The 21,895-nt window shown below is 46.1% G+C and overlaps 1 protein-coding gene and 1 long non-coding RNA gene across 3 annotated transcripts in view; one reads left to right on the top strand and one right to left on the bottom strand.

Annotated features, from left to right (window-relative positions):
* Positions 1-7,733, top strand: part of MLXIP (MLX interacting protein) — a 56,788-nt gene extending 49,055 nt beyond the window's left edge. For both annotated transcript variants that reach the window (XM_083589942.1, XM_083589941.1), the window contains 2 exons: positions 1,334-1,463; positions 3,028-7,733. In XM_083589942.1, coding sequence (XP_083446068.1) covers positions 1,334-1,463; positions 3,028-3,143 — 246 coding nt within the window. In that variant the 3' untranslated portion in view covers positions 3,144-7,733. The remainder of the gene's footprint in view (positions 1-1,333; positions 1,464-3,027) is intronic.
* A 6,195-nt stretch (positions 7,734-13,928) lies between these two features.
* On the bottom strand, positions 13,929-19,715 carry LOC310751557. Its single transcript, XR_014542613.1, has 3 exons — positions 19,027-19,715; positions 17,135-17,265; positions 13,929-14,826 (listed from the first exon to the last, which is right to left on the bottom strand). It is a non-coding gene; the product is annotated as an uncharacterized lncRNA (long non-coding RNA).
* Positions 19,716-21,895: the final 2,180 nt, after the last annotated feature.

Here is a 21,895-nt window from a genome sequence, read left to right as displayed (position 1 = left end):
GCCTGAAACTAATATTGCTGTCCCCAGTTGCTGCTTCTTGACTTACAGCTTCCCAAGCAGCTCCTGCTTCTACCAGTTAGATTGGTCCAGCCATAGCTGCAGAGACATCAGCATCAAACATGGCTAGAAAGTTAACTGATGGGTAATCTCTTATTTATTTGCTTAGAGCAGGCATGGCCAAACTTGGCCCTCCAGATGTTTTGGGACTACAACTCCCATCATCTCTAGCTAACAGGACCAGTGGTCAGGGATGATGGGAATTGTAGTTCCAAAACATCTGGAGGGCCAAGTTTGGCCATGCCTGGCTTAGAGCATTTGTTGATTGCCCAGTCAACAGAGTCCTATGGGTGGTTTGTACCAAGTTCAAAAATGCTAAAAGTACAAACGTTAAAACATAAATTGAAATGAGCAGTTCAATTTCCTGCCCCCAGATCAGCACAAGGTATCAATTACAGAGTTTAAAGTCCAGTAGACACAATCCATTCTGTGGACAAATAGCATAGTTCTAAAAGGCCTGGGAGAATAAAAGGGTGTTTGCCTCGTATCCAAAAGCTCTTGCTGTAAGCATCAGCCAAGCCTCATTGTGTTGTGTTTCCCATATTGGGGGTGCCCCACTACAAAGTAGTGGACTGTGCAAGAAGTGCCATACAGGGTTGAACCATCAGCCCGGCATCCCATTTTGGCAGGAGGCAGCGAACTCTTCACTTCATTCAGGCACTGACCCTGCCAGCCTTCCCCCCTGGCTTGTCCCCTGTGCCTGGTGCTCTGAATTATCAGGCCTCTGAGCATCCAGGTTCCATTCAGCTGCCCCGTGGCTTTTATTCGCTGTTGACTGATCTGCCCATCACCTTGCTCAACCCCATTCAAAAGCCACCAGTGGCTGACAGCACATCTGATAGCCGTGAATTCCATGTGTAGTGTAGCAGTTTTATTTGATTAGCCACCATTCATAACAAAGATAAAAAGGCATTCAGATGAGTCAATTCTGCATGGCATGAAGGCCTTTTGAAAGCAAGTGAGGAAGTGGAGCAGGCCTCTAATGGAAAATTTAGTGGCTTCCAAAGAACCCCAGAATTTTAATTTTTGTTAAAGAGCATTGTCCTAGTCCTCATGGTTCTGGACAGAGTTCTGAAAGCACATGAGCATTAGGGATTTCTAAAGCAGATCACACAGTGCCCCATTTTAAGCAATGTGTTTCCTTTGTCAAGACTTTGCTGCCATAACTGCCCTCAGTCAGATGCACGATGAATTCTAGAACAGTCCCTGTTGTGCTTTTCTGTTGCAGAAATATGAGTGTGTATTTACTTTCCCCTTAACTCACATTGCTATACAGTTCAGCATCATAATTAACCCATTGTTTGAAACATTCAACGGAATGGTCTCTACAACCAGCTTAGAAGAGTTGAACCAGACAGCACTGGCGTGGGTCGACCAGCACTGCTCCCTGCCTGTCCTGAGGCCAAGTAAGTAAGGAGTTGGGAGTTTCCAAGGGGGTGTTTATCACAGATTCCCTCCTGGAGCATCATAGTGGCAGCTGAAACATCAGCGGAGAGTCTCAGTCAAGGCTGTTAACTCAGCTAGTCTGGTTTGGAGTACGGCTTTCATCAGCCCAAATTAGCACGTCCGATGGTCAGGGAAGCTGGGGGTTCCTAGTCTAGCAGCATCTGGACTGGGGGGAGATTTTTCTGTTTGCACTTAAAAAAAAATAAGCCAACTTGAATTCTGTACACTCAGGTCCTGCTTTCTGAATATTTGGTATGTGAAAGTTCATTAATCCGAACACAATGAATCAGTACCCAAACCTCTCTATACACACTGCAGATTCAGATATCCTAACAGAAATTTTTTTACTTCCTTCTTTGCCCTGTGGTGGTTGGGAGAGAAAGAAGAGATCAGAAAAATGGAGAGCATGTTTTCCTAGGTTTTGGGGGCTTTTTTGGGTCAAAATCTGAGGCGATTAAAAGCAGATAGTGGTCAAATGATTCTGAATATCTATGAATTCAAAATTTTCTCTCAAATTGGTTGTCAAGAGGAAATTGCTTTTGAGAGCAAAAACATGAGTTTGAAGGATTAGCAGATGGACATGATTTTTTTCAAAAATGTATACATTCCGAGACCCATTGAATGGTGGGGAACAATGGATCCTACTACATTACTGAAACTAACCAAACTGGAAGCCCCATGGAACAGCAGGATCCCATGTGCTAAAAGCAAGCTCCTTCTTTGACTGTGGATTCTTATGTAGACTAAAGAAGAGGGAGGGTATCATTAGGCTTGGAGGAACTCCAATGTTGGCAGAAGTACAAAAAGGTATTTGGAAAGAAAATGGATGTGGGGTGAGGTGAAAGATGGTGCAGCTTAGAAAGGACTGAGCCACTTGCTCTTCTAGGGATAAGTTGGTATCAAGCAACAACCCCAAACTGTACAGCTACTCCTTTGTGGGGAGCTCAACCCCCAGTAGAAGAGGTAGTGTGCCCACCTTCCAGAATGGGGAACTACCAGTCCACAATAGTTTTGAGTGATACACAGTTCAGTGAGGTACAACACCCTCTGTGTTGCATGAAATAGACTAGGATCCATTACAGCCCAAGCTGGGTACCGTATTTTTCGCTCTACAAGATGCACCAGACCATAAGACGCATCTAGGTTTGGGAGGAGGAAAACAAGAAAAGAAATATTCTGAATCCCAGAAGCCAGAACAGCATGAGGGATCGCTGCGCAGTGAAAGCAGCGATCCCTCTTGCTGTTCTGGCTTCTGGGATAGCTGCGCAGCCTGCATTCGCTCCATAAGACGCACACAACATTTCTTTTTAGGAGGGAAAAAGTGCGTCGTATAGAGCAAAAAATACAGTACTTTTATGATAGACTTGTTCCGTTGCAATAATCTCTGTTGTGCAGCTGTGGTCACACTTAGTATGTGCACTTGTGTCTTTGTTGGAATTTTACTGCAAAGCACCCTTGAGCTTACATCACTTCTTTTGGCAAATAATCTTGGTTTCTTTCTTTTGCTTCTCCTCCCATCCTTAGTGGTTTTGAACACTCTTCGCCACTTGAGCATAACCACCTCCATTCTCTCTGACCCGTCTCGCTTGCCAGAACAAGCTACCGAGGCAATGCGCAAGCTCAAGAAAACAGAAACCTAACCAAAGGCAACAGCGTGACCTCAAGCCGCGACAGACGCCCAAGCCTTACCGAGGCCCAGAGAGACCTCCTTGTGGTTGATTCAACTTCCAGCACATGGGGGGCCTTGGCACTTGGCCGAGAAAGATGTGTGGCGGTGGGGGGAGCTGGGAGCCAAGGGGGACAATTGTTAAATGCTGTTCTTGGGTTTGGTCAAACGGGAAAGCCAACTCAGGTAACTACGCAGAGTGAGATATCTGCACCCAGCAATAGAAGCACTCCTTCAATGCAACATACTGAAAATATATGCAGTGCTGATGTTTTTCTGCAACTTGACCTCAGGCATCATGGCTCGGAGAGGAGGACAGAGGGGGCCATGTGTTAAAAGGGAAATGCATTTCCATCTTTGTGAAATATAACTTGCTTTTATATTTTGTTACTGGACTTTTGGTCTCCCATCTACTTGGGATTCTGGCTTCAGCCTTCACTGGCTAAGACTTATGCACCCACATGACCCGTATTGGCAGTCAACAGAGCATAAAGTTCCTTCCTGCTGCCGTAGTAAAAGGCAAACCGCCTTTGAACCAGAGCTAAGCTATGTTGGTTGGCTGCGGTGGGAACAGGATGCTGGACTAGATCAGCTCTTCTCCCGTTCTTCCCCTGCAGATTTTGAAATGGCTTTGGGAAGGGGAAAGGGCCATAGTGTTTGCTTGTCTCCCACTGGACCCTGGCAGACGTTCAGGTGCACCAGAAGCAGTCCTTTGGATCCTTGCTGGTGACTGGGGTGGGAAATACATTCATAACCAAAGGAGAAAATGTAAAAATTTTCACAGCTGTACCCAGAATGCAGGATGTATTTTGTTAATGTGAAATCCGCTCTAGCTTTGTAGCCTTTGGGAAGCCAAGATATGCTGTCACGCCCATCCCCTTTACACAGGAGAGTGTTTCTTTAAGCTTTGCTCATTCTGTTCTTAAACAGAGACCTTTTAACTCCTGGGCAACTAGTTTAAGCTCTAGGCTGTGTGTTAGCCTTGCAAAGGGGTTCACAAAAGTTACTAGCCCACCAGCAAAAAGTTCAGTAGCCTGCCTGTCCACACATCTTAATAGCATGCTATTGGCTTCCAAAACAAAACTTGCCTGCCTGGTCACCTTCAGTGGCTTCTTGGTTGCCCCAGGCCAACCTGAAAACCCAACACAAATGACTTAGTGCCACCAGAGAGATGTGAACTGTCTTTTTAACTTTAGGAAATATGTCCCTAGAAACATGATATGTTCTAGCCGTTTAAAAGCCACTTCTGTTCCTACCACCCTGCTCAGCTATAATATTCCTTAACCAAGAGGTCACTTCAGGCTCTGGTTAACATTAACCAAGGTTTAAGGCCAGCAGAGGGAATTTACGCCTGAGAGGCAGGCTGTTCTTTGGGGGGGGGACGGGACACGTGTCCCACAGCCTGCCTCTACCTCTACTAAGATGATGGCATATGCAGACAACATCTAGAAAGAACGAATGCTTGGGGTGTGGGGTATAAAAGAAATGCCTCTTAAGATTCTGCTTGTCATCTGCAGTTTTTATAATTTATAACAAGCTATAAATGCATTTCAGTCTGCTGCAATTTTTTCACTTGTCAAAAAGCATGGGGTTTTTTTTAATCGATTAATATAATCCATTAATTGATTAAACATTGCAGCCCTACTAATAAGTATTTGTGAATTTTATAGCTGCTGAATGTACAATGCAGATTTGGCACAGATCCCATTCTGCTTCCTGTTTTCAGGCCCTTTTCAGCTTGTTGCATTTAATTTAGAATAGTGGTGTCTGTCTGTCTGGTCATCTGTTCCAGAAGAACTCCATGCAGCTGTGCAGGAGGCTGGCCTGATACTGTGAATCATTCTTCTTCCCCAACTCTTCTTATCCCAGTTGTCTCTGTACATTGCATTTAGCTCCACCCTCCTTTAATAATAATAATAATATCTTTTTAAAAGTCTGTATTTTTAAAATCTAAAAGTTCACCAGGGGTCTGCATAATCCAGGACCTCCTTGGACCTTCCTCCTCCTTGGAACTGGTCCTCCATTTGCAGGAGGAGGGACCAGATTAGAATCATAGAATTGGAAGAGACCACGAGGGTCATCTAGTCCAACCCTTAGCAATGCAGGAATCTTTTGCCCAGCATTGGGCTTGACCCCGAGTTTCATACTCTACTGACTGAGCTATCCCAGCTCCTTTCCCAACTCCTGGTTTCTTCTCTCAGCCCTCCAGCTCCTACTTGGGTGTAACAGGGACTGGTACCATACATGCTTTCTCCATAGTGTGGGCTGCCTCTGGAGAGTCAGCTTTCTCCGGTTACCCTCAGCATCCTGCTTAGTGGACCTTGTCCCTGAAGCCACAGCCGTGCACACAACAATGCAATATCTGTTGAGTATTTTAAAACCGACCTGCTCAATGAATTTGGGTTTTCTCGGCATCAGAATGACTGGAGGCTACCTAAAAATGTAGTAACAGTTTTGTCCTGTGACCAGCCAAGAATTCCAACTAATGTTGGAGTAGAGCATCAGTTGCCAACATCTGCAGAGCAGCCGACAAGGTGGTTTCTTTTTGGGAGGGTGGTTTCTGCTGGCTCTGGTGGCATTGGAGGGAGGGGGCTGCAGAGCTAGCAAGCACCTTTCTCTCTCCCCCAAATTGTGAGGAAGGCTACTGAACAGTTAATAAAATAGGCATGAGCTTCCTGGCACGGGCCAGAATTAGACTCTGGGCCACTAGTTGACCTGTTGTTGTGTGAAAAGAACTATGAGCCCCCTTTCACCCAGTTCTGTTATTTCAATGTTTTTCTCAGATGTTGGCAGCCATAGCAGTATTTGAAGAGGATTCTTGCCAAAAAAAACCAAGACACTAAACCTCAAGCTGTAGTGGGGGACGGGCAGTTGCTCAGAACCGTCTCTGTTTGTGGCCCCAAGTTCCTCTACTCTCCCATTTCTTCAAACATACTTTGAAAATCCATTGCCGTCTCCTCCTAAGATCTGCAACCAACTCCAGAAACTGGCCTAGTGAACAAAGATTGATGCACGGGAACACACACAACCCCCGCCTCCAATCATCCTATTGGCTCTGGGCCTCTGCAAATTCCGTTGACCACATTGAGCAAGCAGAATTTGCAAGTGTTGCCACTTCCTGACTCTGAGAAAGAGGCTGATGCAGGAGAACGAACTCTTGTGGGTACCTGGACAGGAGACTTCACGCCTGTCCAACACCTGAACAGCTCTGAAAGCAGCAGGTGTTCCTCTGTTTCAGGAGCTGTCCATTGTCATTCCCTTGCTCTCCTCAGGTTGTGGCACTCTGCAAACAAGAGAGGTTTTTAAACTCCCCATTTGCTGAAATGCTTTCAGTTTACCTTCTCTTGATTTGCTCAAAAGCATTTATCTTGGGAACGGAAAATCCACCTTTTCCAGGAGCACTGACCATCTTTACTCTGCAAACCATAAATTGGTCAATAAAGCCACTTTTCAGAAGCTGCTCTCAGGTACTTGCCTTCAGTGCAAAGATGGAGTTGGGTTCGTGAGAGTTCTTTGTGTGGAAAAGAGCTCTGCAATAGACGCATGCACACAGTTTTGTTCTGCCTGAGCCTCCCTGGGTGCACCAAGGTTTGGCTGTTTCTCTTAGCATACAGTGGCATGAATAGTGCTGGCTTGGTTGACCCAGATGTGAACACAGCAAGGATCCTTTTCCTTTTAAGACCATCTTCCCCAACATGGTGCCCTCCAGATGTTGGAATTACAGCTCCCATTGCCACTGAATTTTGGTCATGGTGGCTGGAGGTGATGGGAGTAGTTGGTCCAAAATGCATAAATGCCACCAGGCTGCGTGAAGGCTGGTTTAGTAGTTTCATCACAGCTGTCTTCACACCTCATGAGCTGAACCAGAGAAAAAACTTCCTTTTGGACCAGGGATGGGAACTTGTGGCTCCAGCTCCCATCAGCCCTGACAGCCTGGCCAGTGACACCATTTGGCAGGGCACAAGTTCCCCACCCGTGTCTTGGACTGACTGTTAAGAGCTGAAGAACCCTTTCTTCTTGGCATCTAGTCTCCTAAGGGTATCACTCCATAGATGCTTAACACTGCCTACCTTTGCTCAGGTGAACCTTTTTCTTATGAACTCTACCATCATTTTCTCAGCCAGACAGGTGGTGAGCAATCAAGATTCTGTATGGCTTTGAAAAGGTACCAGCAATGCAGAGAGGTAGTTTCCATATGATTGTACTTTGGAAGGTTGTGGATATTTTGGGACTTGCTTTAATCTGAATGATGCTCATAAAGTTGCATTTTGCTTAATAAATGGGGTTGCAAGTAGTACAGATAATTGTATATTTCCTCAATTATTGTTCTGGGCAAAATTGCTTGTTTTGCAACTACAAACGATAAAAGCTTTTATAATTAAGTGGTTGTCTTTCTTTTCCTTTTTAATGAGCTGTGGGAGGAACTCAGACCTGCCCCTCCTTTCAGCCTTGTGAAAGATTTTTTGTTGCATGAAAATGGTGCTCCGTGGCAACCTCTTGGGTTGGTCTCTTTCAACAATGCAATTGCACTTTTTTACAACCAAAATAAATATTCTCTCTTTTTAGGATTCCATGGCGTGTCTTGTATTGTGTCAGTTTTCAGTGGAGGCATAGAGTCTCTGTGGTGATGCGTCTGGTTTAGACTTCTGCTCTGTCCCATCCAGAGGATTAGGGAGTGTGATGAGAGCTCCAAGCCATTAAGATGCAATATTAAACTGTGGCTGTTGCGTCTTACGATGCTGAGTCTGAGACAAGCCTCTTTGAAGGAGAGGTCTTGCAGAAGTTCCACAAAATGCTTGATGCTTAGATTTTTGCAAAGAGAAGACAGGTCTGCACTGCATAACATGAGCCCCACCACCCATCTCACGCTTTTGTGTGTGTAAAACTAATCTTTTTCTGGGGTCTTAAAAAACCCCAGGACTTGGGGCAGAGCGCTTGACTTCTGGAGGTAATGCACTATCCGTCTTCTTCAACCTCAAGCACCATGAAAACACAGTATCTTGTTGCTTCCACAGCCCAGAGATGTAGCATTGGAGAGGTAAAGCATTTTGTGACCAACGGTTTCTTAACTGTTTGTAGGTGCAAATATTTGTAGGTGCAGTCACAGCATTCACATCCCAACAGATACTGCTCCCCCATCAAATTCTAGGGATTGGGGCATGCACCCTAACTATGCATCCAGAGTTCCTCTCTGCTGCAACCATTTGATCCACTTTCTTCATTTATGTACAGTGGTACCTCGGGTTAAGTACTTAATTCGTTCCGGAGGTCCGTTCTTAACCTGAAGCACCACTTTAGCTAATGGGGCCTACCACTGCTGCCGCACCTCCGCTGCACGATTTCTGTTCTCATCCTGAAGCAAAGTTCTTAACCCGAGGTAATATTTCTGGGTTAGCGGAGTCTGTAACCTGAAGCGTATGTAACCTGAAGCGTATGTAACCCAAGGTACCACTGTATTAGAACAACTGAACATCCAGTGTAGCTGAATCTTGGGAGGATTCAAGAAACATAAGAGAGTCCTTCACACAGCAAATAGTTAAACTATGGTACTTGCTCCCACAGGAGGCAGTAATCACCACCAGCTTGGATGACTTTAAAATGAGATTAGACAAATTCACAGATGAGGCTATCAATGACTGCTGGCAAGGATGGCTTTGCAGTAGAGGTCATGTATCTGTAGCCAGTTGCTAGGAAACACAAGTGAGGAGAGAACTGCTCCACTTAGGTCCTGCTTGCAGTCCTCCCAGTGACTTCTGGTTGTCCACTTTGAGAAGAGGAGGCTGGACTAGTTGGGCCATTGGCCTGCTCCAACAGAATTCTTCTGATGTCCTTACGCAGATGAACAACAATTCTTCCAGTTCTTTTGGAAGGCTTAATTGAAAAGGGTGGGGGAAACCCATAAAGTACAACTCTCTTCTTTTAAGAATTTATGTCATGAATAAGTACAGTGGTACCTCGGGTTACATATGCTCCAGGTTACAGACTCCGCTAACTCAGAAATAATACCTCGGGTTAAGAATTTTGCTTCAGGATGAGAACAGAAATTGTGCTCCGGTGGCGCGGCAGCAGCGGGAGGCCCCATTAGCTAAAGTGGTGCTTCAGGTTAAGAACAGTTTCAGGTTAAGAATGGACCTCCGGAACGTAAGTACTTAACCCGAGGTACCACTGTACCAGTTTTTCACCTGATGAGTGCTTTAAGCAAGCCAAGCTAACCATGCCGATGCCACCAGCATTTTGAACCTGAACAGTTCCAGCAGTCCTATAGTAGTAGTGCGTGCATTTCCCCCCCCCCTTCTGCTGCCTTGGAGTTTTGTTTGTTAAAAAAGTTTCTGCAATGTGGTTTTGTGCCTCTTTGTGATAAATCACGTTTATGCTTGAAGAATCTGCGGGCAACCACACTTTCCTCCGTAAGACAAACTTGCTGCATCAACTTCTTTGTAAGCAACAAAGGATCGGAATAATCAAATCAACACTATCAAGCTTTCTCAGAGTTGCAGGTCTTCAGGTCACACTTATTTTGAGTGTGCGTGAGTAGGATGCTTGCAAATGTCTGCAGATCTGCTAGCCAGATAAATGGGGAGTGAAAAAAGCCATGTTGTGCAGCTCATTACAGTGATGATATATTGTAAAGGCTTATTTTAGAATAATTTAAAATAAATAAGCTAGTGCTAACTGAAATACCAAACGTTTTGAGGGACTTTAAGGAACAGCAGGTTTCTGTGTGTAACTTTGAAATTTACCATTGTTATGAGAACGTTAAGGTCTTCTATATATAAAATACAGGGATGCGGGTGGCACTGTGGGTTAAACCATAGAGCCTAGGACTTGCCGATCAGAAGGTCGGCGGTTCGAATCCCCGCGACAGGGTGAGCTCCCGTTGCTCGGTCCCAGCTCCTGCCCACCTAGCAGTTCGAAAGCACGTCAAAGTGCAAGTAGATAAATAGGTACCACTCTGGTGGGAAGGTAAACGGTGTTTCCGTGCACTGCTCTGGTTTGCCAGAAGCGGCTTAGTCATGCTGGCCACATGACCCGGAAGCTGTACGCCGGCTCCCGCAGCCAATAAAGCGAGATGAGCGCTGCAACCCCCGAGTCGGTCATGACTGTACCTAATGGTCAGGGTCCCTTTACCTTTTATATATAAAATAGGTGTTCATAAACGTACCAAGCAAACACATACAAATATGTAAACCACATGTCTGAAACCCACAAAAAAGTCCTGAAACCATTTTATCTCTCCCAAAATGACCTCAAATATTTCTCTGCAAGGTCGAAGGAAATGGGAAATCTCCCCACTGTCTCTTTCACAAATCCTGCCTTAAGGGCACATTTAAGATACGAATAGGGTGAGCCTGTCACCTGTGACCTGGATTCAGGAAAACAAGAGAGTGGCCAGGATGCCCAGGTAATCCAATCAAGTAACCTAGCAGACAGGAGAAAAAACAACGCGCTCAGATTTCTGTTGTAGTCCGCTCCTCTGATGTATTAAGGGGGTGGTCTTGGGCTACACCCCTTCTGTGATGTATGCATGATGTTTCTGGGGAGTGGTCTTGAGCTACATAGGGTGGGCAGTTTCAAAGTCTATATAAGGGCTTGCACACCTTTGTCCTGGGTCCCTCCCTCCCCTCCTGTGTGTGTTGGGGAGACCCTGTTGCAACAGCTTTAATAAAGAATGAACAAATTCCTATGCCCCACAAATAACCCAGAGATGCATTTTAAATAAAAGCACACTTTCTACTCATGTAAAAACACACTGATTCTTGGACCGTCCGTGGGCCGGATTGAGAAGGCGATTGGACTGCATCTGGCCCCCGGGCCTTAGGTTGCCTACCCCTGCTCTGGTTGGTCTCTGTTATTTTCTCCTACAGATAGAGAACCTACAAAAGGACTCTATATGGGCTCTTGGGTACCCCATAAGGGAAAAGGAGCAGTGTTTTTCTTATGACCATCAAATATTAGAGACTCTTCTAGATGATTTCTTTATTTGGCTTTCATCTGTACAGTCTTTATTGATTGAGCATTTGGTTTGATTTGCTTCCAGGGTGTTTACACAACTTCCTGTTAATCTATTAGATCATCCCACGCTTTTCGTTGCATTTCCCCCATCAATATCCAAACCACACAGAGTTCAGTGTGTGTGTGTGTGTGTGTGTGTTGTAGAGGATTTGTTACACTATTCGGGCAACAGAACACTTCAATACACAGAAAAAGCAGTATTCAAAAGCAGAAAACAAGTTCCATTATGCACTTGACTCCCACAAAATAGTGCCATTCTGGAGATACGTAAATCAAGATTTATGCTGAGATTCAAGAAGTTGTAAAATAAGAATGAAACTTGACCTTTGCAAGAGATTTAGTGAAACCTATATGTACAGTAAATGTACCAGTAATTTCCCGAACAGAAGATGTTCCTAGCAACTTTACCAGTGACTATTAAGGAACCTTTGCAGTCATTCTGGGTCCTGTTAACTCTCCTCAAACTCAATGTGCATGTTACGTTCTATTTTTGTCTTGTTTCTTTCTACATTTTGTTTTCTTATTTTTTTCTATAACACTTTTATTTCTTTATAATTGAAATTCTTTCAATAAAATATTAATACCAATAAAAAAAACACCTTAATGCATCAGAAACAAAAAGTTCAGATGGTGAGACTATCCAAAGCCAGGTTTACAGGGTCTAAAGAAAATAAACATGGGAGCTGAAGGTGGTAGTATTATTTTTACCAGCTGCTCCTGTAGATCCTCCATTTTGATTCACCGTCAAACAGCTCCTACCATCTGAAAGCTCCTCCTGAGGTTTAGTCGGAATCTTTTTTCTCGCAACATGCAGCCATTGGTTTGAGTCCTACCCTCCAGAGCAGGAGAAAACAAGCTTGTTCCCTCTTCCATAAGATATTTGAAGATGGCCATCGTATCTCCTCTCAGTCTCTTCTTTTCCAGGCTAAACATATCCCAACTCCTTAGACAAGGTCTCCCACCTGCCATTTTAATATTAAAACGATGTAACATTCCTGATGGTGTTAGCTACATCCATTTCATTCAGATGCTGCAAAATGGCAACCTCATGGGCACACCTATGGAACATGCTGGAGCTTACTCCCAAGTAAACATGCTGCAGGGTCCACCTGCATGTATCCTGCATTGCTGGTGTCACTTCAATAATCCTCATCTCTTTTCTGGGTGTATGCAGTGGCGCCAGTACATTTCCATGCTTGGAAGAAGTTACTGATAAAGTCTGTGCAGCAAATGAGATCCACAGCACAATCCTCTCTATGTTTACTCTGAGAAAGGTCCCTGTGAATTCCATGGGGCTTATTCCCAGGGAAGTGTGGACTGCAGCCTGGGGTCCACAGTCCCTTCCAGGGGCCACATGTCAAGGGTGGACGAGCCCAGAGGCAAAAGAGGCACAGCCAGTAATGCAGATTTGCCTTTCTATTGCACAGCCCCAGAGATGCTGTTCTCCTTACAGGGAAGCAAGAGGCATCATCAAGTTTCGGGGACACCTTTCAGACAGGCAGAAACACTCACAGGGGGGTGTAGAGCAGGGCCTGGGAGGAGGGTGGCTGGGGGGACCCCGAGGCCCAGAGAGAAAAAGGCCAGGGGCTCCCCAGCTTCTCTGTGCAATGAGAACCCTCCAAACTCTCAGACACCCTCCAAGTGTCCCTATTTCCCAGGAAAGTCCCTGATTTAGAGAAGCTGTCCCGGATTCTGATTTGATCCCAGAATGTCCCACTTTTCCTTAAAGGTAAAGGGACCCCTGACCATTAGGTCCAGTCGTGGCCGAGTCTGGAGTTGCGGCGCTCATCTTGCTTTATTGGCCAAGGGAGCCAGCGTACAGCTTCCGGGTTGTGGCCAGCATGACTAAGCCACTTCTGGCAAACCAGAGCAGCGCACGGAAACGCCATTTACCTTCCTGCCGGAGTGGTACCTATTTATCTACTTGTACTTTGACGTGCTTTTGAACTGCTAGGTTGGCAGGAGCTGGGACCGAGCAATGGGAGCTCACCCTGTCGCGGGGATTCGAACAGCCGACCTTCTGATCGGCAAGCCCTAGGCTCTGTGGTTTAACCCACAGCGCCACCCGCGTCCCTTAGGACGTCCCTATTTTCATTAGAGAAATGTTGGAGGGTATGGAATTATCCCACCCCCAAGCTGTCTGAAGGCAGCCCTGTATAGGAAAGCCCCCCCCATGTTTAATATTTTACAGTGGTACCTCGGGTTACAGACGCTTTAGGTTACAGACTCCGCTAACCCAGAAATAGTACCTCGGGTTAAGAACTTTGCTTCAGGATGAGAACAGAAATCGCGTGGCAGCGGCAGCGAGAGGCCCCATTAGCTAAAGTGGTGCTTCAGGTTAAGAACAGTTTCAGGTTAGGAACGGACCTCCGGAACAAATTAAGTACTTAACCCGAGGTACCACTGTATTATGTTTTTATATATGTTGGAAGCTCCCTAGAGTGGCTGGGGCAACCCAGTAAGATATGTGGGGTATAAATAGTAAAATTATCATTATAGAATGGGAACGTCCCTACTTTAATTGGAGAAATGTTGGAGGATATGAATTCTTGGGTGCTGAACAGATGCTTTAAGGTCCCAGGTGAGTTCCCAGTGCATTTGGAAAGTGGGCGTGTGCATAACAGGCAGTGCAGAAACCTTTGAATGCTAACCTATAAAATGTTAAACATACAATTTAGCTTTAAATAGCATGATTTTATTTTGTTGTGAATCTTAAAAGGTGGCTTACAAATACTTAAATAAATAAATACAGAAATACATACAACAGAGGATCTTCCAAATACTTTAAATATATATTTAAATATTTAAAGGCACCCCCCCCCCAGTTTCGTCCTGAGATCAATAAAATATATATTATTGTATAAACCTCTCTTTAATATAATTACTTTATAAAATGCACACACACAAATCTCAATATAAAAATAAATAGATTTTTTTTAAAAATAGAATAAATATATTCATTAAAAACATTTAGACATACTGCAGTTGAATTTCTTGGGTTGATAAATCAAATTTAAAAGCCACATTTATTGGCAGGAATAGACTTTCCACAGTAAGGAATTGTCTCCTTCCCATTTTATTTGTGTTTTGAAATGACGTGTTGATTCCCTTGCAATTAAATCCTTACTCAGAGGTCAGCCCCACTGAGCTCAGGGACACTTAACTCATAGGAGCCTTAGTTTCCCCAGGGGAAATGTCTTCTGTATACAAAAATGTGACCAGCTGATCTCACTGTTGTGCAGCCGCCCCTCTACAAAATCTTTCTCTCAAACAAACTGTATTTTACTAGTGAAATTTAACATGCAACTCTGGTACTCTTGGAAAGCATAGTAATATATCATTTTCTGATTAGTAAAAGAGGCATTTTTGGTGTAAGAAATATTTTCATTGGGGCATCTGGCGTTTTGCTGCTCAAAACAGCGGCGGCATTCGGCTAGCTGTGTGATCTTTGTCGGAATCCCCCAGCCAGTGATCTTCAGGATGGGATCGTGGCTTCTGTTAAACTGCTCCAGCAGTCCAAGGAACGCCGTTATGGCGGCACAGCCTTCCTCGGCCTTTGGCGGTTCTGAGAAAGTGCAGTTGGGCAATCCTGTGAAGTTGAGACGGATGTTGGGGGGAAGTGCAAGTGGCCCGGAATCATTCTTCTGTGGAAGATGAAACAAAGACAGTGCCTTGTTAACAATGACATGTCCTGCCAGGGCTGGGAAACCTTTTTGGGCCAAAGTGGGAAGTGGGTGGCGCAGTGGTCTAAACCACAGAGCCTAGGACTTGTCGATCAGAAGGTTGGTGGTTCGAATCCCTGCGACGGGGTGAGCTCCCGTTGCTTGGTCTCTGCTCCTGCCAACCTAGCAGTTCAAAAGCACGCCAGTGCAAGTAGATAGATAGGTACCGCTCTGGCGGGAAGGTAAACGGCGTTTCCGTGTGCTGCTCTGGTTTCGCCAGAAGCGGCTTAGTCATGCTTGCCACATGACCCGGAAGCTGTACGCCGGCTCCCTCGGCCAACAAAGCAAGATGAGCGCCGCAACCCCAGAGTCGTTCACGACTGGACCTAATGGTCAGGGGTCCCTTTACCTTTACTACGAGGACAGTTGCCACTCCTCTGAGTTGCGTGCCAGGGACAGGCAAGGGATGCCACCTTTGTTATGGCAAAATACAGGACAGGACGGTGTGGAGCAGGAGGGGGCATTGGGGCAAATCCACAGCCCCCCTCCCCCCAGCCCGGTGCTGAAATAACTTCAAAGCAACCAATTGCAATCTATTGCAGCCTAAGTGGGTGCCCCCCCCCTCACACACTTGTAAATCTGCCTGTGTTTTGCTATACAGAGCTAAAATACATGACACTTCACACACACATGCAGTACTGTACAGTACTGGGCAAAACTTAAATGGGGGGGGCATATTCTGATGAGGAGACAAGCTTTGTTCCACAGGTTAAATTTCTAAAGAAATAAAAATATTGGGGGGGGGGGGGAATAAGCCTTGTGAGGAGCTACTTCTCCCCCACCCTCCTCTCTCAAATATCATGCAGATATCTATGTTCAGAATTGGGACTTCTGAGCTACACCAACTCAAAACCGCTTGTTTCTAGAGACTCTCGGAACCTGCTCCTCTCTGAGGGACCACCTTAACCCAGCCCAAGCTGCAGGGAACTGGAAACGACAACACGAAAGAAAGCCTTGGCCTGGTTTGCTCTTCCTTGGGGGCAAGATGAGGAGAGGGAGCGAGAAGGAAAAAGGAAAGGAAAGGTAGTGAGAGGCGAGGAGAAAGAGAGAAATTGCAGCAGCAGAGCAGAAACAGGGGAAATGCAGGACAGCCTGCGTCCTGTACTGAATCAATACAGGACATAGCATTTTACACTGAAGTAAAGGACAATCCTCTATGATGCACGATGGTTGGCAACCCTAGATGGGCCCACACACCCAACGCCCACGCAGTCAAATGCGCCTGCAGAAACACACATTCAGACAGGCACGCACACACAGGCCTGGCGCCAGCAGCTGGCCAGGATGGGCCCTGACTGGGGGTCCATAGACCTATAGGTCTGAGCATTACATGTGGGGGCAATTCAACTTGTGGGTGGTCACTGCGAATGAGAGTCCAGCTTGGCTCCCTTTGCAAAGTGGCAGCCCTGGAAGCCATCCACGGTGGAAACGGGAGTCTGTGGAGCTGGTGAGGAGGGCAGAAATTGGTTTTGCAGACCCTCCCAAGTGCCCCTATTTTCCCGGGAGAGTCCCAGATTTATAGAAGCCGTCCCAGTTTCTGATTTGGTCCTGGGATATCTCACTTTTCCTTAAAGGAACCCTGACCATTAGGTCCAGTCGTGACCGACTCTGGGGTTGCGGCGCTCATCTCGCTTTATTGGCTGAGGGAGCCGGCGCACAGCTTCTGGGTCATGTGGCCAGCAAGACTAAGCCGCTTCTGGCGAACCAGAGCAGCGCACGGAAACGCCGTTTACCTTCCCGCTGGAGCGGTACCTATTTATCTACTTGCACTTTGACGTGCTTTCGAACTGCTAGGTTGGCAGGAGCAGGGACCGAGCAACGGGAGCTCACCCCGTCACGGGGATTCGAACCGCCAACCTTCTGATTGGCAAGTCCTAAGCTCTGTGGTTTAACCCACAGCGCCACCCACTTTCCCTTAGGATATCCCTATTTTCATCAGAGAAACGTTGGAGGATATGGCGTTGCTGCTGCAGGTGTGGTAAGAGTAGAAATGCGTGGTCACACTGGGGGCTGGAGGGAGAGCTTGTTGGGGAGTCAGAGTGGGGTCTGGGAAGGCCATGTGGCCTAGGGAGAGTCCCAAGGGCCTGATGGAGATCCCTGGAGGGCCTGAGGCTCCTTGCTCCTGAGCTAAATGCTCCTAGCATTTGATATTGCAAACTGCCCCATGATCCTCGGATGAAGGGCAGTATAGACATTTAATTAATAGTAAAAATCCATTCAACATACTTACATAGGCATCGAAAAGTTCTTTTGCCTGGTGTCCCAATGCCCCACAACAATCTTTGTCCCACTGTTTCTGCTTTCCATGGGGAGCTGCGAGTGCCAGGGCCCAGCAGAGGACAAAGGCCAAGGCATGGATTCCTGGTCAGGGGGGCAAAGGAGGAAATAAACAAAGAGCAGAGTTAGGCAGTATAGGCTTTGCCCTTCCCTGTGTGTTCGACATCAGTGATTTCCAGACTGGGCTCTGGGAATGGGGACCCTGAGGATGGAGCGGAAGTTCATCAATGGAAGGGTCCTCAAGCACAGACAGGCTTCCTGGGAAGACCCCTTCCCTGCCACAGCCACGCTTACAAGGCCACGATGCAGAGGGGCAAGGGGGGGGGAGTTGAGGGGAGGGGAAATTTGATCCTGTTTGTGAGTATTAATATTATTACCCTTGTTGTTTGTTTTACAAATGTTTCACATCATAAAGTCGTCAAAGTGGCGTGCACAGGAAGGTAGACTTATCCAATTTGCTCTCAACGAAACAATATGCAAACTGAAATCCAGCCCTTCTGTGAATTTTGCAATGCTTGTGTGCAAAATTATTGCTGCTGTTTTTATTAATATAGCACATTATTACAATTATTAAAATGCATTTACTGGGACAACATGTGCATAAAATGCATGCGTGAGTGAAAACAACACACACAAATGCATTATGCTAGGGGGACATGGCTTTGCAGCAATGCATATATAAGGAGAAACTGAGACAAGCATGGGTTCCTGGTGGTGGATTTTCATGAGGACCATTTTTATGTGTATCAAATTCCAAACGGATGTGGAATTATGAACTGAACTTGAAAGATGAGAAACGGAGAGAAGCCAAAATGGGCAGATTTGCTCATCTGTAGTTGTCCAGCACTCTCCATTCAGCCAGGACAATTTTTAGTGTGGCAGAAACATTGGAACTCCCTGTTTATTGACACCGGGGAAAAACCTTCATCCTCACCTTTTTGCTTAGATAAGCCTAACCAGACATGTTGACATGTATTTTGAGCTTATTGTTGATTTTAATTAGTTTCCAATTCTTTTAAATAGCTCCTTTAAACTCCCCCCCTGATTGTTTTATTCTTTTTGTAAACTGTTTAGAAGGATGTTGTTGTTTTTACAATCAAGCAGTATATAAATTTTATGAAAGAAATAAATAAACAATAAGCCTGGTCCAAGACATTGTGCTACCTGAGGCTAAGAATGCCTCTCCCACCCCCAATTCAACACTGCAGGGCCAGAGAAAACATGTTTCTGCCTGAGGTGAAAGTGTCCCTCTCAGAAGCTGACTGGACAGATTGCTCCTGGCCACAGGAAAGGGTCCTCCACCACATCTGTGGGCAGCTGAGCAGCTTAAGGGCTGCAGGGCTTCGTCCCTCCCCCCCCAGCACCCACCATCCTCCAAAGCATGCATGGCCTTCTGGGAAAGGCGAGTTGATGATGGAAGAGTTCCTTAAAGGGAGAAAACTTGGAGAGCTTTGCTCTCTATCCCCCTGTGATCAAATGAAGAAGCCATATTTCCCAGAAAATCAGGTCATCAATAATTTTTCCCTTTGATGAAGCTCTTTTAGAGCTGTTGGTGCTGATTGCCTCCTCATTCCCCCTTATACAGTTATCATTCTTGACATGTAATATGATAGAGCAACTTCCATGACCCCTTACATTTCAATAAAATAAAATAAAAACATCCACATTTACTGAAATATTTTGTCGCCATCCATTGCTTCATTTCAAATTCAGACATTTACACTGCAATGCTGCCTTCTTCACCCCCCTCCAGATCTTATTTTTTGTATTATTATTATTAATAATAATATGGCATACATACATACATCTATGATATATAAGTAATAAAAAATATACTATGCTCACCTTTGTGACTTTGCATGACTGATTGAGAAATCCTCTCCAATTTTGCTGTTGAGTTTCAAGCTTCTGTGTCTTTCTGGATCAGCCATAGTGTCCAATTTATACATGTTGAAGAGATGGGAGTTTTGACTCAGCACCACCAAAAGTGTGGAAGATCTTACGTGGGGACTGAGAGGATTCCTTTCTCTTGAAAGAGGACCAGGGTCTTTCCCTGCAAGCAACCTGCTGCTACAGTGACCAGGGAAGTCAAAGCTGATTAGGATCGTTTCCTATTGCGTTTGTAATCGCTAGTTTCCTTTTTCTAACTTTCCTGTTTGGTTTAGAGTGGTGCTTTTCTGATTTGAGCAGGTGGGTGTTGAAAGGATGGCCATCCCTGCCCAGGCAATCTGTGGCCTCGCTGGGCATCTGGCCTCAGTATCTCCAGTGGCAGCTGCAAGTTTTGGAGAGAACTTGGGCAGGGAACCCACAATGCCCTCTCAGTGCCTCTCACCCCCATCGTGGCCAACTTCCTCCTCATTGCAACACACACACACACACACACATGGCCTGCCATCATAGGATTCAACTCCTGGGGGCTGAGGTCCCTTCAGCCCCCCCCCAAATATTTGAAGGGGCCACCACCCCCAGAGTTGATGGGCATTCAAATGGTTGCATGCACCAAGTCTTGTGATCAAGACCTCTCTCTCCTGGTATGTCCCATGGAGGACCTTATGGTCTTCAAATAAAAATGTCTTGGAGATCCTGGGCCACAGGGAGGTTAGATTGGCCTCGACCAGAGCTTTTACGGCTTTTACGGCCGTGGCCTTGATCTGGTGGAACGCTCTGTCACAAGACCCTAGGGCCCTGTGGGACTTGACATCTTCCCGCAGTGCCTGCAAGACGGAGCTGTTCCACCAGGCCTTTGGCCAAGGCACAGTCTGACCCCCTCTCTCCTCCTGTAATCCTCATAGAACTCTAGCCCAATGGTTGCCATTAATTTGATTCTGAATTGATTTTAGAATGTATTTTAATTATTTGACTATGTGATTTTATGTACACTGTGCTATTTTTACTTGTTGTTAGCTGCTCTGAGCCCGGCTTTGGCCAGGGAGGGCGGGATACAAATAAAATTTGATGATGATGATGATGCAGGGTAGAGCTTACCTGCTCGCCCCCCCCAATATTTTATTCAAGTTGGCACCCCTGCTTTCCATCCAGGGAGACAATGACCAGGCAGGCAGCAGCAACCACTGTTCTCCCTCTCCACCACCACCATTATCTAGACCAAAGCAAAAGGGAACTACACCATTGAAGCCAGGTGCAGTCAGTGGTGAAGAGAAGGAGGGTCAGGTGCTCTTGGCAGTGTCCCCTGCCCTGGTGGGAGATGCCCAGTTGTGCCGACCTTTGTCGCCAGCCCTGAGGACACTGCTTGTTCGCAACTGGGGCCATGCTGGCTCTCCCAAAACAGACGCTGTTTCTCCCAATGCATCTTGACTTAGATTGTTTTAAAATGGAAATCCGTGTCATCAGCCACTTTTGCATTAAAGTTTAGGATCACAAGCCCAGCCAGCTCACATAGCTAGCCTGGGAAAGGCCATTGGCAGACAAAGCTGTGGATTGCTGGTCATGAGCACATCAAAGTCCTTTTGTTGTTGTTTAGTCATGTCCGACTCTTCGTGACCCGATGGACCAGAGCACACCAGGCACTCCTGTCTTTCACTGCCTCCCGCAGTTTGGTCAAACTCATGTTAGTAGCTTCAAGAACACTGTCCAAACATCTCTTCCTCTTCTCCTTGTGCCCTCCATCTTTCCCAACATCAGGGTCTTTTCCAGGGAGTCTTCTCTCCTCATGAGGTGGCCAAAGTACTGGAGCCTCAGCTTCAGGATCTGTCCTTCCAGTGAGCACTCAGGGCTGATTTCCTTCAGAATGGATAGGTTTGATCTTCTTGCAGTCCATGGGACTCTCAAGAGTCTCCTCCAGCACCATAATTCAAAAGCATCAATTCTTTGGCGATCAGCCTTCTTTATGGTCCAGCTCTCACTTTCATACATCACTACAGGGAAAACCATAGCTTTAACTATACGGGCCTTTGTCAGCAAGGTGATATCTCCGCTTTTTAAGATGCTGTCTAGATTTGTCATTGCTTTTCTCCCAAGGAGCAGGCGTCTTTTAATTTCATGGTTGCTGTCACCATCTGCAGTGAGATGGAGCTCAAGAAAGTAAAATCTCTCACTGCCTCCATTTCTTCCCCTTCTATTTGCCAGGAGGTGATGGGACCAGTGCAAAACAGAGATTCTCAAGGTTATCAAAGGGTGGAGAAAGGTGTAGAATTCCAGCTTCCCTGATTACGAAAACAGGTGAGCAGGCAGGCTATGCCCAGAGGGGGGAAAGTGTTGTTTTACAGGAGGCTTGAGTTTTTGGAGAAAGGTGTGCTGGAAAGAAGGAGGAGAGCAAAGGCAGCCCTCCATGAGCTGCTGGGCTGGTCAGAACTCTATGGCTCTGGCTGGCAGCGGCTGAGGCGGCACTGGGAGATGGGGGGCCAGGATTGACGGCTGCTTTGGACTCAGACTTCCTGAAGCTAACGAGAGACACTTTTAGAGTGTGATATTCTTCACCCTCTCCATCAATTCTGGGCTGCATCAATAGGAGTATAGCATCTAGATCAAGGGAAGTAATAGTGCCACTGTATTCTGCTCTGGTCAGACCTCACCTGGAGTACTGTGTCCAGTTCTGGGCACCACAGTTCAAGAAGGACACTGACAAACTGGAACGTGTCCAGAGGAGGGCAACCAAAATGGTCAAAGGCCTGGAAACGATGCCTTATGAGGAACGGCTAAGGGAGCTGGGCATGTTTAGCCTGGAGAAGAGGAGGTTAAGGGGTGATATGATAGC

The sequence above is a fragment of the Podarcis filfolensis genome (genome assembly GCF_964270895.1).
Source record: "Podarcis filfolensis genome assembly, chromosome: 16".
NCBI lineage: Eukaryota > Metazoa > Chordata > Lepidosauria > Squamata > Lacertidae > Podarcis > Podarcis filfolensis.
The sequence above is the reverse complement of the archived record's forward strand: the minus strand, read 5'-3'. Positions and strand labels throughout refer to the sequence as shown.